Here is an 18557-nt window from a genome sequence, read left to right on the forward strand (position 1 = left end):
CTACACAGTACTTATGAGCCCCAAAAGGGCGAAACCGGTCTACTGTTAGAATCTCTGGCTAAAATTTTGACTTTTGATAATATTCTTATTGACGAAAAACCCAATAATACGCCCGTCCAGTTGCAAAGTTCAAAATGATCATAAAGATTTTGCATAAAATTATCAATATTAGTGTTTAACTAAGGATATTTCATCGATATGTACTTGTTAGTTATTCCCTAAAATTGAATTAGCATTTAAGATTAAAGACACGGAATAACATATTTTATATGAAATATTGTATGGTATTTCAATAAATCATTGTATTAATAACACCTTTGTTTAGATAAATAAAACTTCCGTATTGTTTGGATAATATAATAATAATCGGCTAAGCTAATACCCAAGGCACGAGGCGGCCACGTTACAATGCGTAGGAGGGTGGTGGAAAAAACCTTAATACCACGCGAGGCAACAGCTCCCTACATTCACTAGCTTACAATAAATGTAGGGGGTAGGGAGTACTAAATAAATAATTCAAAATCTATCACTATAACTAAAAAATTATGCCCTACCATGGCCCTACCAAACGTTTTGGACTGACTAATTAATAAATAAGCTTGTAAAAGTTCATTTGTCCAACCAATAAAGAAGGTAATTGTAATTTACTTATAAAAACAATCATGGTACTACAGGGTTTGACGAAATTTTCTGATCTAAAATCCCTGACTTTTCCAGGTTATCCCTGACCAATTTTTGCCAACATTCCTGACCTTTCTGGTTATATTTTAGAACATTTTTTTATTATTTTAGAAATTTAGATAAAAATTCTTTGTTAATGTGTGGTTTGGTTGACTAACTAAAATCCCTGACTTATCCCTGACTTTCTACGAAATTATTTAAATACCCGACTTAGCCCTGACATTTTTCGTCCATTTGACAGATCCCGGACTTATCCAGGTTTTCCAGGTTCTGTACGAACCCTCTACTACAGTATTTGGAAAAACATAATTTTACCAAATAAAATATTTTCAGTTCGAAAGTGCAGAGTAATTAATCTTCGGATTAAAAATAAAATGTATTATAAGTTATTTTTCATTGCGATTAAGGGGGGTGGGGGCGTCAAATACAATATTGTAGCTGTACCCCCCTTGAACCAAAACGTTCCGAAGCATCTGCCCCCTCCCGTGCAGACTGCACCCCTATTATTGGCCTCTCTGAACGTTGTAGGCTCATTTCACACGCTATAGTCAAATATTCGGTAGCCACGACATTTCCTTCTCAGAGAAACATTTGCCATCTTTCATGAATGGTTCCCAAACTTTTTGAATGGCGGAACCCTTTTGTATCTGAAAAAAATCCGCGGAGCCCAAATGGGTTGGTGCCAATTCGTGTATTGGTTTTTTATAGCGAAAAACCCCCGGATTTAGTATTTAAATAATGTTGAGCTGTTGTTCATTTCGGCGACCAAACCGTAATGGCTCATGGGCGATGGCGTCTTTTAACGAAATTTCTTTTTAATAAAATATTCTGCAGCAGGACTCGCGAAACATTTTAGACTAAACTACAAATGCATCAGCTCCCACGAAAACGAAAGATAATTTATACCCAAGATAGTATGTGCTCGCCGTTTAAGTTGCATTCAAATAAAGCCTAAATAAACAGTAATTTTTTAACAGGGCTACCAGATTTTCTATTGATATCAGTCTCTTTGCAGCTTTAACAAAAATTTTGTTATTTCTTTGGTATTTCACGTGCACTCTTAACGTTTTAAGCTCCTAGAAAAGGGAGGGATACAATACAATTAGTATTTAATAATTATCAGCTAGGCACCACCTTAGGTCTAAGTCATCAAGCGACTTTTAAAGCCATTAATCCAGTTGGTCGGGTTACAAGGCGTAGGAGGGTGGTGGCTAGCCCTGCATGCCACGCGAGCCAACAGCTCCCTACACTAACTATTAACGTTAACCTCAACGAGTTTTTATGGAAGGGGAAACCGAAGAGCTCGGGGAAAAACCCCTTAAACCAGTGGGGAGAGAACTTGCAAACTCAACGCGGAAGGAGTGGTTCCGAGTTTTCACAAGCTGGGATCGAACCCGGCTCCTCTTGCTGCGAGGCGAAAGTGCTAACCACTCCGCCACCCCAACGTCATATGTCAATGAAAACGAAATTCCATATAAACGCCGCCGCCGCCGTTAAATTTCGGTTAAACGCCGCCGCCGACCAGAAGTCGATCGACCTGCCGCCGCCAATGGAAAATCACCGAATCGTCACCGGCGGTCAAAATTTCGCGGCGTCGGGGTATAGATCGATTTACAATTTTTAAGGGGCAGAGACCACTTTAAAGGGGTAAAATTCATCCGAGGTAACGTAGTGATGGCGTTTTTTGTTAGTAGATGGCGCTCTGATAGCAACATGACGTCATAATTTTGATTTTCAACGATTGGTTGTAAGTTTTCCGTTTTAAGTGGAGAACGGTTTTGTCGGGATTTAAAATACAAAATTATCTTCCCTGCTATGGCAGAGAGTGTTAATTACTGTTAAAATTAATTGTTAATTTAAATTACAAAAATTATATATTTTTAATAATAATTTAAAGTACTATAATTTAGTAATTAATAAATAACTTTTTAAAAAGAGTTTATTTTTCATAAACTTTATAGTGTCGCCATCTACCTCAAACATTATTAAATAGGAAGGTATCTCGGGTGGATTTCCCCCTTTTTTTCATATTTCCCTGTAGGCAATATGTGAATGCGTTTATAGTTTGGTAAACACTGATCTAGCGCACGAGGTTAAAATTCGGCTTAAATATTCTAGCAGTAAATTTCAAAATAAAATTTTCCATTCTGAACAACGCAGCTTTGTCTAGTTTCCCACCTCTTCACCAAGGGACCCAAAAATATCTCGTTTCAATAGACCTAACGCTATTACGTCGAGACAAAAAAAAAACGGAATTAACGCTGTCAATCACGGAGGCCAGGACACGAATTTTCTTCGGTTCCGAGATGTCAGCCAATTGACCCCCCCCCCCCGACTCTCTTTATTTTGAGAAAACAAAAAGGGGCCAACCTTTCACTGACACTGGCTGACGCGCCATGACTCATCGCGCGCTGCTGAACTTTGCCAAAAAGCTCCCCCCCCCCCCCCAGACAATACAGAGCTATGTTACTCAAGATAAAAATGCACTAGAAATTGTGGGTTTGTAATAAATGTGGTCATTGAGCTTTTCGGTTCGAAAATTAGTTGATATACACGCCTATATTAATAAGTGGGTAAGACTTCCGATTTAATGGCATATTTGGCGGACCTTGAGGTAGATTGTTATTGGATATCCCCGCGAAATATGCTCAATTTCGCAACGTTCAGAATAACATGAAGTTTTACAAACCCGGCCACCTGAATTAAGGGCTTTAAAAGTCGCTTGATGACTTAGGCCTTAAGTGGTGCCTTGGGTATTAACCTACCTGTTTATTATTATTATTATTACTTTTAATTTACAAACTCCCCTAAATATAAAAGGAATAACGTAGTTAAATTATTCAATAATGAAGTTTTACGAGTACAGTTATTTTACCAAAATTTCTTTTAATTTACAAACTCCTCTAAAATATAAAAGATATACAAAGTCGCTTGATGACTTAGGCCTAAGGTGGTGCCTTGGGTATTAGCCTAGCTGATTATTATTATTATTATTATTAGGTCCAAAATTTTACCGTCAAAAATCAGCGATAAAATGTACGGAGAGATTGTCATTTAAGAATGACCTACCAGCTAGGAGCAACAAACACAGCACCCCACACAAGGAGAACGCAACCCGTTAAAGTTCGCGCATTTTCTTGCGTACAATTTTCATTGGTTAGACGCTTTAGCGCCTGCTGCCGTCGGAAGGGAAATATTCGGAAATAGTCTTCCCCCTTTCCGTAAGACGTTCAGCGTAAAGGCTCGTCCAATGAAATTTGTACACAACACTGCCTTAGCGTGTTTATAAGTTAGCGGCGTTCTCCTAGCGTTTGTTGCTCCTAGCTACCAGTATGAGGTCAATTTGACTTCAAATACTACATGTGACACGCGGAGATAATTAAATTAAACAAGTGAAAAGTGAACGTCCGTGAAAACTAAGCTTTTTCAAAGGTTGATAACTTCCCAAACCTTTTAACCTTTATCTTTTTATCTCTGGAAACTGCTATATTTTTTTTGGGATGAAGTGCAAGAAAGGGGGGTGAAAGGAATCTACGTTGACGCCCCCCCTCCTCCGCTGGCAGAGGAAGGACTGCAGGGTGTAATGAATGGCTTAGCGTCTACGTAGGTGGCGGAAAGGTCGACCCTCGTTTCACTCCTTTCACAAATTCATTCTTTTCGGGACACCGCCTCCGCGTAACTCACGCCCAGGGTGCACCGGCCCCTTACCCCCCCCCCCCCAAAGGATTTATTCCTCACCCCCGGAACGAGTAAATCCGTTGCACCCTTCCAGGAGCGTCGTCACCCAAAAAGATGACGTTTCTTCTCCCAACGTGGCACCATGGACGCTCAATTTAAGGGTGTTGGCGAGAATGCGCCTATTTTGACTCGGGACAGACCCCGACTTTCATCCTCATCTTTTCCATCTTTGCGTCATCTCTCTCGGCATTACCATGGCAACGCGCCAACCAAATAAAAGAGGCACTCCAGAGGAACAAGTCGATTAAGTATCGATACATGTTGTATCGCCAGGTTCGAACGTTGACAATTTTAGAAGAAATGTTTGGCGCAAATTATTTTAAAATAACCACATTTAGAGATTGGCGGAACGAATAAATTAACTGCCAAAATTTCGATTAATCATAAAAATTTTGGTTAACTGTTTATTTATGAACATTTTATACGAATAAACAACGATTTGACATGCAAAAATAATGGGTTTTTTCTGATATTTTTTGGATAAAAATAAATAATTTGATAATTTCTTATTCAAACGCCGATCTCTAAGCACATTTCAAGACTTAATAAACATGGCCAATATTTTATTTAAATAAGCACCGATCAGCACACAATTACAATTTAGCCTGTTTGGATTCTCGGACCGCGAAACTGCACTCTAGGTTTCGCAGGGGTAGGGTAAACTCCTCAATTATTCTGTTTACAAATATTTGTAAATTGTGTGTGAGAAAATTTTAATAAATTTTAAAACTATTTAATATAAGCATGTAGATGGTAGACTTTGGCCATCTCTTCCAACTAAAAATAATATTTTTTAAAATAATCATAACACGTCTTAACGCGTTCCAATTACTTAATTTAAATTTACTTTCTTTACGATGAAAATATAAATTATTTAAAAGTTGGGGGTTTTAGAAGCGTACGGGTTGTTATCTGACTCTGCGTGGACAGAATTCAATTCACCCTAACAAGTCAATACAGCGCAATGCTGAGGGACGTCTTACGCCATCTAGTGTCAAACGCCAGTACTAAACATTCGCGAGGTGGGAGGGGGAAATCTCCCGAGAAATAGAGAAGACGAAAAATTATCTTAGAGCCGATTCCCAATTTCATCAAGCCGCGGAAACTCTCATAGCGAAGGAAATAAGTTTGATAATGTAATTTAAGATGACTTTCAAAGACACACAGAGTGCGCACGACGAACCAAACGCCATCGGGTTAGTCTCCCCCCTCTACGTACAAACACACTCAGATGTCCGATGTCCGCTTAGGGTAAACGGGAAACGCTTTCAGTAGTTATCGCGGCCAAACATATCCGGTGTCGCTGTCTCGGACTTTTCGCCCGGAATAAAAGGATTGAGAAGGCCGCCCTCCAAAGAGGGGAAAAGTTCTCCCGTTTCTAAACGGACATTCTGGGTCGAAGTCGTACCTCGTTGACTGTACCTTCATCCCCGACTCGGGACTTAATTGTTAGGTTATGTTGGCGAGATTACTCGTTCTCTTCTCTCTTTCCGGCGACTGGGAGGAAGTGGAGGGAAGGTTGATTCAATTTTTAAAAGGGAGAACTGCGAAAGAGGGATTTCATTCAAATTAAAGTCTTCCAGCTATGATTCGGCGCGTTTAATTTTTGATGGAGTCGTACCGCGGGGATGCGCCACGTCAAGGAGACATCGGAGAGAAGGAGACGTTGCTAAGTGTCGGGTAATTACGGAGATGGACTATCACTTCGTTTACTGTTGGATAGAATCCATTAAGGCGGAAACGTACCCTGCTTTTCAACATTTATATCCAATAATAGAACAACACTATTAGGTTGAGGAGCTAATGAGATATTAGGAATACGAATATAGGATAGTCTTAGGTAGAAAAATCAATATTTATATATAGAGATTTATACATTAATATCTCGAAAAATCGAGATTTACATATTCATATCTCGAAAAATCGAGATTTATATATTCATATCTCGAAAAATCGAGATTTATATATTCATATCTCGAAAAATCGAGATTTATATAATCATATCTTCAAAAATCGAGATTTACGCATTTAGGTATAAATTTTGAATTTTCAGACCGCCATATCTATAAAAATTTAGATTTATGGCTACATATCTAGAAAAGTTCAGATGTAGGCCTACGTATGTAGAAAAGTTCAGATGCATGGCTACGTATCTAGAAAAGTTCAGATTTATGGCTATATATCTAGAAAAGTTCAGATTTATGGCTATATATCTAGAAAAGTTCAGATTTATGGCTATGTATCTAGAAAAGTTCAGATTTATGGCTATGTATCTAGAAAAGTTCAGATTTATAGCTACGTATCTAGAAAAGTTCAGATTTATGGCAACGTATCTAGAAAAGTTCAGATTTATGGCAACGTATCTAGAAAAGTTCAGATTTATTTATACGCATCTAGAAAAGTTCAGATTTATTTATACGCATCTAGAAAAGTTCAGATTTATTTTTACGCATCTAGAAAAGTTCAGATTTATTTTTACGCATCTAGAAAAGTTCAGATTTATTTTTACGCATCTAGAAAAGTTCAGATTTACACCTACATATCTCTACCAATCAAGATTTACACCTTCATATCTCTACCAATCAAGATTTACACCTACATATCTCTACCAATCAAGATTTACACCTACATATCTCTACCAATCAAGATTTACACCTCCATATCTCTACCAATCAAGATTTACACCTTCATATCTCTACCAATCAAGATTTACACCTTCATATCTCTACCAATCAAGATTTACAACTACATCTCTATACCAATCAAGATATACACCTACATCTCTCTACCAATCAAGATTTACATCTACATCTCGACAAATCTTGATTTACACCTACATATCTCTACAAATCAAGATTAACCAAGAAATAATGTACACATAGTAGAAATAAATGATGAAAATATGAGCGGGGATTGGAAGCTATCGCGAGTCAAAAGCCACATCCGAATCTATAAAAAGACGCCAAGGCAGCCGCGGTTTCGATGGAAGGAAGGAAGAAAAGAAGTTTTTAAGTCGGCCGGAAGAGGAATAAAAGGCGCCGAAAATAAAGCTCCTTTGAGCCGGTTGGGGCCGGGGGGCAATGTCGTTCATTATGGAAGAGGCACCCCCCCCCCCTTTGCCCCGACAGTATAGAAAAGAGAGCTAATTTCGAAGTTTCTCCTCCTCAATATCTCTACGCAACGGCCAAGGGGAGAATTTAGTTTCTTAAACGAAACTTTACAAAAATGGAAGACAATGAGATTCACCCACACACTTTATAACGCCATCTGAAAGCCAAAACCAAGTAACAATTGCGCCGGGAATTTTGGGAAAGTATTTATTTAAAGCGAGTGGCGGATCTAGTGTAGTACCTCGATGACTCAATAGAGGATGTCTTAGGTCTGACCGAGTCTTAGCAACAAATATTATTCACTAAATTGTAATTAGACATCTTTTCGATTGAAAATTTACACATTTTTATTATAGTTATCAACAACCGATTAGAAAATCAGGTAAATGTAAGTAAATTGACAAAAGTTTCACTATGGAAGGACAAATAGTAAATGCCATTAAATTGGATAAATTTGGGTAAATTTAAGTTAAGTTTATCCAAATTTATCCAATTTAAATGGCATTTACCTTCCATGACCAAAATGTTGTCAATTTACTTGCATTTACCTAATTTACACATTTTACTAATATATTTGCCGAAACGTACATGCATTTACCCATTTTAAACAATATAACCCAAATTTACTTGTATTTACCCAATTAGGTAATTTGTTTCCCAAATTTACCCAAATTAACTTGAATTTACCCAATGTACAAATTTTATAATATAATTATTTTTTTAATATTTTTAATTTTTTCAAAGGAAGGAAGGAAACCATTAAAATCTGCGATTTATCCATGATAATCTCCTTAGGGAAAAATAGGTTTTAAGTTACCAAAACATTTTTGGTTGCCATGGCAAAACTACAGCCCGTCGAAACTTTTACTTTTTGGAATCTTCAAGTTACATAAAGGTCTACTTATCCCTCGAATTTAAACAAAATCGGTGAAAATCACCTCGGGTCATCTCCTTGTTAGTGGCGCCTAGGAGCAACAAACACAAGGAGAACGCAGCTAGCCTTTAAACACGCTAACGAAAGATTGCGTACGAATTTCATTCGACGAGCGTCACGAGCCTTTACGCTGAACGTTTTACGGGCAATTTCCGAATTTTCCCCTTCCGACGGCAGCAGGCGCTAAAGCGTCTAGCCAATGAAAAAGGTACACAAGAAAATCCACGACTTTTGACGGGTTGCGTTCTCCTTGTGTGGGGTGTTGTGTTTGTTGCTCCTAGGTGGCGCCATATAATTAAGATATATTTTCTTCACCGGTTAACCCAAATTATTTTTTTTAAATACGAAAAGTATTTATTGGTGTACATTTCGCGCTGCTTGCACACTTTAAGGAGTCTTTTGCCGTAATACGGAAAAGCACCCAAGGCGTTTTCTTTAAATATTCGAAAAAGCACGGAAATCAGTACTCGACATTGAATTGAAATCAATAACTCTTTAAAACCAAAACGCTTGTAACTCGTGTTACGTGGTTTCGCTTTTCAGTTTCTCCTCCCTCTTACTCTTGGGGAGTATTTTTTCGAAATCTCTTTCTTTAGCAAAGTCTCTCTCCAATGAAAGAACAGGTAGAAATAATGGAAGTCGTCTTGTGGATTTGGCGTTTCATTTACAATGCCCGATTGCTTCTATATTTTTAGAACAAAAACTCGACGGTAGGCTTTATTTTGGCGCTAGTGGTCGACAGGATTATGTTGAAATATTACGAGCAAAAATGCCATAATGGTAATCAGTTTTGTAAATTATGAGCGGGCAAAACGGGGGAGTCATTTGTCTAAATGCGTGGGATGATGGCCGGAACTCAGAAAAATTTCCCTAATTCCCCGAGTAAACTTTAAGACGTCTACTGTAACCCCGCGAAGAATCGCGGGGTTATTAATTGAAGGCGCTTCGCAGTTCAAATCAGACCAAATGCGAAGGCCGCTGTAGCTGCTCCAACGACGCTAAATTTTAGGCACCGTAACACTTTTCACCAGTGATAAATTACCCACGAATTTTATTCTAACGAACTTATATATATATATATACATACATATATGGCTCTATATACCTCTCATTCTAGAGTTCTACGTACCTCTTTTTCTAGAGTTCTACGTACCTCTTTTTCTAGAGTTCTACGTACCTCTTTTTCTAGAGTTCTACGTACCTCTTTTTCTAGAGTTCTACGTACCTCTTTTTCTAGAGTTCTACGTACCTCTTTTTCTAGAGTTCTACGTACCTCTTTTTCTAGAGTTCTACGTACCTCTTTTTCTAGAGTTCTACGTACCTCTTTTTCTAGAGTTCTACGTACCTCTTTTTCTAGAGTTCTACGTACCTCTTTTTCTAGAGTTCTACGTACCTCTTTTTCTAGAGTTCTACGTACCTCTTTTTCTAGAGTTCTACGTACCTCTTTTTCTAGAGTTCTACGTACCTCTTTTTCTAGAGTTCTACGTACCTCTTTTTCTAGAGTTCTACGTACCTCTTTTTCTAGAGTTCTACGTACCTCTTTTGCTATAATTCTACGTACCTCTTTTGCTATAATTCTACATAACTATAGTTCTACCAATAAATTTTTTCTATAGTTCTCCCTATACATAATTTTCTATAATTCTCTCTATACATAATTTTCTATAGTTCTACCTATACAAAATTTTCTATAGTTCTACCAAAACATCTTTTTTCTAGAGTTCTACCAAAACATCTTTTTTCTAGAGTTCTACCTATATAGGGATACATGTTGGTATCTCATTGATATCTCTATAGATTATAGTTCTTCATTTCTGCCTCTTATCTATACCCCTACACTTCCACATTTTGTCTCAATTATACCTCTACAGTTATACACTTCTCTCTCTTATCTATACCTTTACAGTTCTACATTTGTCTCATCTATACCTCTACATCTCTCATTTATACCTCTACAGTTCTACACTTCTCTCTCTTATCTATACCTTTACAGTTCTACATTTGTCTCATCTATACCTCTACATCTATCATTTATACCTCTACAGTTCTACACTTCTCTCTCTTATCTATACCTCTACATCTCTCATCTATACCTCTACATCTCTCATCTATACCTCTACAGTTCTACATCTCTCATCTATATCTCTACAGTTATATAGCTCTACATTTGTCTCATCTATACCTCTACAGTTCTACATCTCTCATCTATATGCTCTCTATAGTTTTACAGTTCTGCATTTGTCTCCGATCTATATCTCTATAGTTCTTCAATCCTGTCTTTAATTCAAATTTCTATATATCTACCCCGTATTTATCTATATACATCTACATATATATATCACACAACGGTTAAGTAAAAATTATTTTATTTCAATGACTTTTGGTGTCAATCTAGTCGGAAATCTTCCGTTGGTATTCTTCCAATCCTTGGCAATCGGCCAGGGATGGGGGGTAATTGCATTTATATCCATAATTAAAGACAGAATTAAAATTTGGAACCGAATAGCTTAATGCATTGATCAAACACCCAATGGAAGATTTACCGTCTAGCCACTCTGGCACGATCTTGTATTCCGCGTATCAAGTTCCCCGCGCCCTTCGCTTAAAGACCGTTGTACAGCAACATATATTAAATTGTCGCGCTCACCGACCAAACTAATTGCAGTTTACCGACCGACTTAACAATTTTCGCAAGCCTTATTATTCGTAATTTATTTATTTCGCTCGGCCTTTTCCCGAAGCACGCATTTTCGTTGACGATGTATATAATTAAGAATTATGGGTACCAAGTCTAATTGCGTCTAAGATTTAGCAAATTATGAAAAAGTAAATACAAAATTCACTGACAAACTAGATTGACCCTGATTATTGGAATATAAATAAAATTTTAAATCATAATTATTCGTTTTATACCATTTTTAAATTTAATTGGAAACCTATGAAAGATGGAAATTTTTATGACGTTAAACTTAAAAACTATGAAACATGGTATTTTTATGACGTTCAACTTAAAACCTATGAAATATGATAATTTTTAACGAATGTAAACTGAAAACCTATGACAGATGATAATTTTTACGAAGTTAAATTGAAAACCTATAAAATACGGTAATTTTTATGACGTTAAATTTGAAACCTATGAAATATGATAATTTTTACGAAGTTAAACTGAAAACCTATAAAATATGGTAATTCTTATGACGTTAAATTTAAAACCTATGAAAGATGGTATTTTTAACGAATTTAAACTGAAAACCTAATTTTAACGAAGTGATCTGGCAAACGGGGCTTTTATTTCCCCGCATCACCGAGCCACTAGCGCCATCTCTCTCCATAAACGGAACTAATAATATCGGGAATGAAAAGTAAAAAAAGGGCTAAATATGTACCGATCTAGTACGAAATACGAAGTTACCGGGTCCGTAGAGAGTTGAGCTAAGCCTATACCCGAAACTAAAAAGTAACGGAACGTCTTGTGAAAAAACCATTAATAACGCTCCAAAACGCACGTCCATTTCATAAAGGAGGGGGGGTGTGATTCTCAGAGATGGCGAAGTAGGCGCTCGGAAGAGTAAAAAAAATTACAGGAGGAGGAAATAGGCCAAGTTTGGGAAGAAAATGTTGGGTTTTGCGAAACATGATGTATGACGAATGATAGAGAGAAGGATTGCTTGTCTGAGAGCGTGCTTCTGCTGAGGACCGGAGGGGGAGGGAGAGAAGAGATTCGAGTCCTGCCGTTGAATGAATTGAAAGAAAAGGCTTGAAGGGAGCGCGAAGTTGGCTCGTTCGTTTCGACGGGGAATGGAAGGTTGACGAAGCCGACAGAGACAAACGACCTCCCGGTAACGAGGCGAGACTGCGCTCTCTCTCGCCCGACACCCGATAGCCGAGTCCCTGAACTAAACGCGTAAACCCTACTACCACGACTACTTCTTCTTCTCTATCTACGCCGAGGCCTAAAAAAACTACGCGTTAGCCTAAAGGTTAACTGCCGCATTCATTCTAAGAGGGGCTGACGATAAAGTCTGCGCCTCTCATTCTATCGTAGTCTATAGGGTGACGAGGGGAAACCCCTTCGAAATACCTTCTACCTTACCAGTTTTTTACGTCTCTAAGAGGTACCAATGACCTCCGAAATTTACAAATAGCAGTAACAGAAGTTACAAAACGAAGAAAATTTAGCTAAAGTATCAAATTTTTTCAGCCCACCGTGTTTGGCAATTCGGGGTAAAGCAGCTTCTTCTTAGTTTCTTTTTCCGATTACTCTAACGGTGGGGAAACGACCCCTGAGGGGAAGGCGGGAAAAAAGAATAACCGAAACAGTGCCATCCAGTGAGTGAAACATCATTTAAATGACACGGCTATAAAGGGAACGTTCCCTCCCATTTCTGTCTCTCCCTCTCTCTACTCTCCTGCTACGCTGTATTTTGTTTCAAAGTTAACTTTTGGCCTCGTTCGCAATTTGTATTACCCGATACAGAGGCTGAATGGTTGAACTTCACTCTTGTTAATCACAATATTTATCCCAAATTAGTTATAGCGTGGTTATTGAGAAAGACAATAGTAGGATGGAGGAAGAAACTACTATTCTGGAGAAGAAAAGCGAACAGCGGCACAATTGACCTTTGTGCCTAGTAATGTGTCGCCACCTATAGTTGAACGGAATAACTATAACTTAATAAAAATTCCGTAATGGCTGTCCTAAAATAGGAGTCGCTAAAAGCCTACGAACCAGGAGTAACTCCTAGCGCCTCTAGCGGATTTCCGTGCCGCACTTCGAACAATCGGCTCGTGCTAGACTCTCCAGAAGTAGTTTTTTTCTCCATGATAGCAGGGGTTTACGATTTCGCATTTTATAAGTCTGTTTACAATATTTTAGGTGTAATTTCGACATGTTATATATTAATTATAATTTGCCTTTCAGTTTATACTCGCGACCGAAAACTAACGCTACGCCCCCTTTGGTTCGCCATTGAAAGCTAGATAGGTAGCGGCTATAGCAGACGCTATTAGTTATTCCTCATCGTTATTCGTAAATTTGACTTTATAAATAATGATACTTGCATTTTAATATAAAATTTTGCAACGGTTGCTTATATTTTGATACGTGTATTTAAGAAATAACGTTCTTATGACTTTTTAATTTGCCTGTAGCAGACGCTAGATCATAGGTGGCACCTCGTAGAGGCTAGCGCCGTTACGCCACCTAGACTCGTTTCGGTCGCGAATAGAGAAGCACAAACTATTGGATTTTCGTATCAACAAATTGACTGATTAGAAAAATATTAGTTTGAGGTTCTCTCGTAAGCCGTTACGAGGCTCTATGTAAATTGAAATGGCTAATTACTTACTATTATCCTTCCTAACTTCAATAGAGTTCGGCGGGAGATGTGGATACTTGGTAGCAGACGAAGTAACTTATCATGTTGTTCATTAATAACTTAATTGTGAATAATTATTTTTACGTGCAAACTGACGCGATAATGTAGAAACAATTGCCGTTACTTAAAAATAAGCTAACTTGGTTATTCAGGGTTGCCAGAAAATTTCAGTTTCAAATTTCCAGACTTTTCCCCTAGCACTTTTTGAAATTTTCCCTGACGTTTTCTTTAAGGAACTTTATATTTTACTTTTATCGGATTTCAATCTTTTTATTTCAGTTTTTATTTTAGTGTGGGTGAATCTTCAGGTTATAGTTAAAATATTTAAAATTTCCCGACTTTGTAGGCCTATTTTCAAATTCCCTGTTTTCCCTGACTGGTGGCAACCCTGTTATTAATATTAATAGCGTTTTCCATTTGATTGCTCTAAATTCGCTCCGAATCCGTCTCTGACGTCATAGATCTAGCCCCAATAGAGTGCTAGCAGTTGATGCGTTTTTAAAAGTTAGTGACGTCACAGCCGTAGCTTCCGTAATGGTTGTCATGAAAACTCGCGTTTTTTCTCAATAGACGTTTAACATTCGTGACGTCGCAGGGTTTCAAGCTGCTGGCACTCTATAGACAAGAGTAAAACCGCAAATGGAACATCCCATTATCATATTCCCGCGTTTTGTGGTTTTTCGTCTGCTAGTAATTTCTATTTTCGCGTCTTGGTCTGCCATTTTGCCAAAAAAATCTAAAAGGAACACGAAATATTTTGCTCCGATCAGGGGCGTGATTCTACTCTTCTCGTTACGAGTTAACGAAAGAAAATTTTCGTTGGCTTGGCTTCATTGAGATTATATTAGCTAACGAAAAATTATTTTCGTTAAGTAGCTAACGATAAGAGTAGAATCACGCCCCAGAGCAGATTTGAGCAGAGCGATCTAGAGCAGTCAAATGGAAGTTGGAAACCGATATAAGAAAAACCGTCTATCGCTCGTCGACCCACACAAAGGACGCGATTTTCGACTAAAGAATTCTTAAAAAACCTGACGCTCTCGCCATCTAGCGGTAAACCGCTACACTAGGTACGGCGCGACATTTTGAATCCGAAAATACGCGGAAGAAATGTTTTAAGTTTCAAGTGGAAACTGGGCTTTTGTCGGCGTAAGGGGAGATTCAAACAAAGGCACTAATTTGTTAGCGTAATAATACGTCAAATTCACCGAATTTACTTAGTCATTAATTATATAAAAAGAAAACTCCCAACCCCTAAAAAAACCCCTAGAAATGAGGAGGTAAAAAACGAGGTGGAGGTAGGGATTACCCTCGATAAAGAAGTTGCTAAGGGTCGAGGGCTAAAATTAGGAAACAAAGTTAGTAGTATCGAGAAGGCACGCAACGGGGAAAAAATGCAGTTAAAACAAAAGTGCCAAGTAAAAACTTTTTCATACAAATGCCTGCCTCAACGAATTCTTCGCCCCTTTTTTGCGCCGCGAAGGAAGATTTAAAATGGCGCCTACTGATGGCGTGACCTTTAAATAGAAGTTTATTCAGCATTGCCCGAATTTCTAAACAGCAAGATTTAATGATACTAGAGTACACGCATTCTTCTACACAAAGAAGATTGAAATCTACGGAGAAATATAAATTCGAAAAGCTACCCTTTCTTCTCCCCACAAACAGTAGTAGTGCGGGGGGGAGAAGTGCCACAGTTAAATAAATGATCATCGGCGAAGGAAGGCTGGAATTTTAAACTATTTCTCAGACTGCGAGAGTGGGTTGAAGGATTTCCTTCCAAATTAGACCCTTTTTCCTTTGGGAAATTCCACTTATTCAATTAGACATTGAGGGGGGTGGAGTGGAAGGTTAATTAATCGATGATACGCACTTCCAATCTTGAATGAAATGTTGTTAAGAACTTGGAATAAAATACTATCCATGACAATTTATTCCCAATGTTCTTTAACAAAGCATTTCAGTTTGTTTCTTTCTAGTTAGAAATACTACTCTGCAAACAACATCAGCGCAAGTCGTTAATTAAGGTTTAACATGTGAATTGTTTGAAAGAAACTCTTTATTTTTCCCCCAATAATTACCTCAATGCGCAGAATACAAACAATCACAAATACACAAATACATTATTGACAATATTAAAAAACTCTCGACTTACCCAGATGAAAATATAGACCTCCACCACCACCTGTAGTCCTCAGCTGACAATTGGAAGTACGTTAATGCCACTGATATACATGCTGTAACACTAATCAGTATAAGGAAAACAGCCAGTAAGACACCGTATAGAGTGTACTGTTCTCGTCCCCAAACAGTCGCAAATATGTAATAAAGCTCTACTGATATTGCACTGTAACAGTTAAAAACGAGACAAAATTAAATTTTAAGGAATTTTGTAAGTTTTGTTTAGATTTACCTAAAAGGTAAAAATCCACCGATGGCACAATGAACAACCGCTGATCTGTACCAAGTTACGGATGGTATTTCCCTAGCTATGTTTTTAGTTCTACATGGGGCAGCAAAGTCCTTGCTCGCATTTTTACCCATAATTCCTCCAATTATATTTAGTGGGTATCCAACTAAAAAACATTTGAAAAACAAGGATTTAACTTCAACAATTTAATATTGATTTTTGAAAATTTCGGCCTCAAGAGGTCTCTAAAAACATCCCTTGGAAAAATCAATAGTTTAAAGCCTGCTGAGTGAAGGCAGGAAGGATTTTGGGAATTTTTAGCAAATAAAACTTAAGACCATATCTTGCGTCTGAAATACTTACTTAGTAGCCAGATAGCTAAGAGTAAAATGATTGTGGACACCGGAAGTGCCTGCGTGGAGTTGTATGCCCACGCAACGCTGTTTTGTATACTCCAAATTATGAAAAAAGGAACTGAAATTGAATTTCAAATATAAAAATTACGTTGTATAAGGCATACAACAAGGACATTGCTTTATTTCAATTTTGAATTTTCGCGCCAACCCTTTTTCCCGTTCCCCGCAAGATGGCGGGACGAGAGCGATTGGAGGAAATGTATTTCCTAAAAGAGAGAAGTACCTTCGGACAGGTTTCTACCCTTATTTATAGAATTTATTACTGTTGTATAAAACATAAAATGAAAGAAACAGGGTGAACTCTAAGATCATACGAAAAGGCATAATGACTTGGGGTGGTTACAGACGTACAAAATCATAAGTAACATAATAATAATCAGTATGACACTTTGCAAATATTTTCACTTAATGATTTTCAGAGTTATTGTATAATCAAGGTTTGTTTAGCATAGAGCACCCTAGTGTCTAAATATATTGAAGACGAAATATACTACTACCACCAAGGAAGCTAATATGGCTTGTGGTCTTCTCAGACCTTATTATCCCTTTTCTTATTTTAAATAAAAAAAAGTTTGCTAATAAACTTCTCATTTCGATTGCAAGTCCAATTCAAAACTGGGCGAGTATCAGTCAGAAAATTAGCATTAAAGCAAGTGGCGGCTTTATCATAGCCACCTGTATTATTAATAGAGATGGCCATGTATCTACCCTATTCTTCGAAAAACGCGACTTTACTGGAGAGCGTGGTGCCATCTATTTATGTCAAAGGAAACTAAAATTTAAAATAGCCAAATGATAACGTCGTCAGAGAGCCAATGTAGAACATTATAGTTAGACAACTCATACCTAAATTATATATCCCATGTAAAAATATTGTTTATAATTGCTGTAATTTATGTTACTGACCAATTTACAAATGGAACAATCAACACAAGGGGTCCCTAAAAGCAAAGATAATTTAAACTCTACCCTAGATTCGAATACTGACTACTGAGAGCTTTCCCATTGACGGTTTTGTTATGAAGCGTTTACCCTTTTCCGGCACGTGACCTCAGAAAAATCGGGCTGCATCGGTTGCGGTAAGGGGCAAACCATGGAGCGAATTTTTTCTGAGTTCCAGCGGGAAGTGGATAAACGCTATCGGCAACGCGCGAGAGAGTGATTTCGAATCTAGGGTACGAGTTTAAATTATCTTTGCAAAAAGTACCGCCTTTTTGATTTCGACGCTGGCGACATCTATTGAAAAAAAGAGCTACTTCACGGCGAGCCGCGACTGACTTTAAAAACAATAGTGTCATGACGGAATGTTTTTAAATTTTATAAGACCGAGAACTAATGGCTTTAAAAGTCGCTTGATGACTTAGGCCTATGGTGGTGCCTTGGGTATTAGCCTAGCTGATTATTAAAAATGGGTTGATTGAATCTTAAACTAGAAAATTTTAAATAAACGAGTGGCTTAAAAATAATCGATAAGTTAAAGTTAATAAAAACCACCTATGGACTATAATGCAGTTAAAATACGCGAAAGTTTTATCATTACTTTAAATTTGTTAGGGTTAAACTTTTTTGGCCCCTTTTATTATTGACATTTCTACCTTTTCACGTATTTAAAAAATAAGCGCTTGTTTGGGTACAAAAGTATGATAAAATTCAATGTACCTGAAAATAGGCATGTAGTGAGATTAATATTCCAGACCCATTTTTGACCTCCCATCTGATGATACATGTAAGACGAAACGTAGCCAGCGATAAAAGAGGTTAAAGCGTATAAAATGCAGGCAGCCGTGTTCATGGCTCCGTGTTTGTGAACGTTGAATATATCGAGAATGGCCATGAGCATTATACCCAGAGCTAAAGCTAGGAACTGACTTCCAACACCTGAAAGCG

The 18557-nt window shown here is 37.7% G+C and overlaps 1 protein-coding gene across 2 annotated transcripts in view; it reads right to left on the reverse strand.

Annotated features, from left to right (window-relative positions):
• LOC149936248 (transmembrane 9 superfamily member 1-like) overlaps positions 1-18557 on the reverse strand; it is a 69356-nt gene that overhangs the window by 44310 nt on the left and 6489 nt on the right. For both annotated transcript variants that reach the window (XM_090181259.1, XM_090181260.1), the window contains exons 10-13: positions 18330-18548; positions 16618-16728; positions 16258-16420; positions 16000-16191 (exon numbers count right to left, since the gene is read on the reverse strand). In XM_090181259.1, coding sequence (XP_090037385.1) covers positions 16000-16191; positions 16258-16420; positions 16618-16728; positions 18330-18548 — 685 coding nt within the window. The remainder of the gene's footprint in view (positions 1-15999; positions 16192-16257; positions 16421-16617; positions 16729-18329; positions 18549-18557) is intronic.

The sequence above is a fragment of the Leiobunum rupestre genome, chromosome 7, assembly GCF_980474605.1.
Source record: "Leiobunum rupestre chromosome 7, qqLeiRupe1.1.hap1, whole genome shotgun sequence".
NCBI lineage: Eukaryota > Metazoa > Arthropoda > Arachnida > Opiliones > Sclerosomatidae > Leiobunum > Leiobunum rupestre.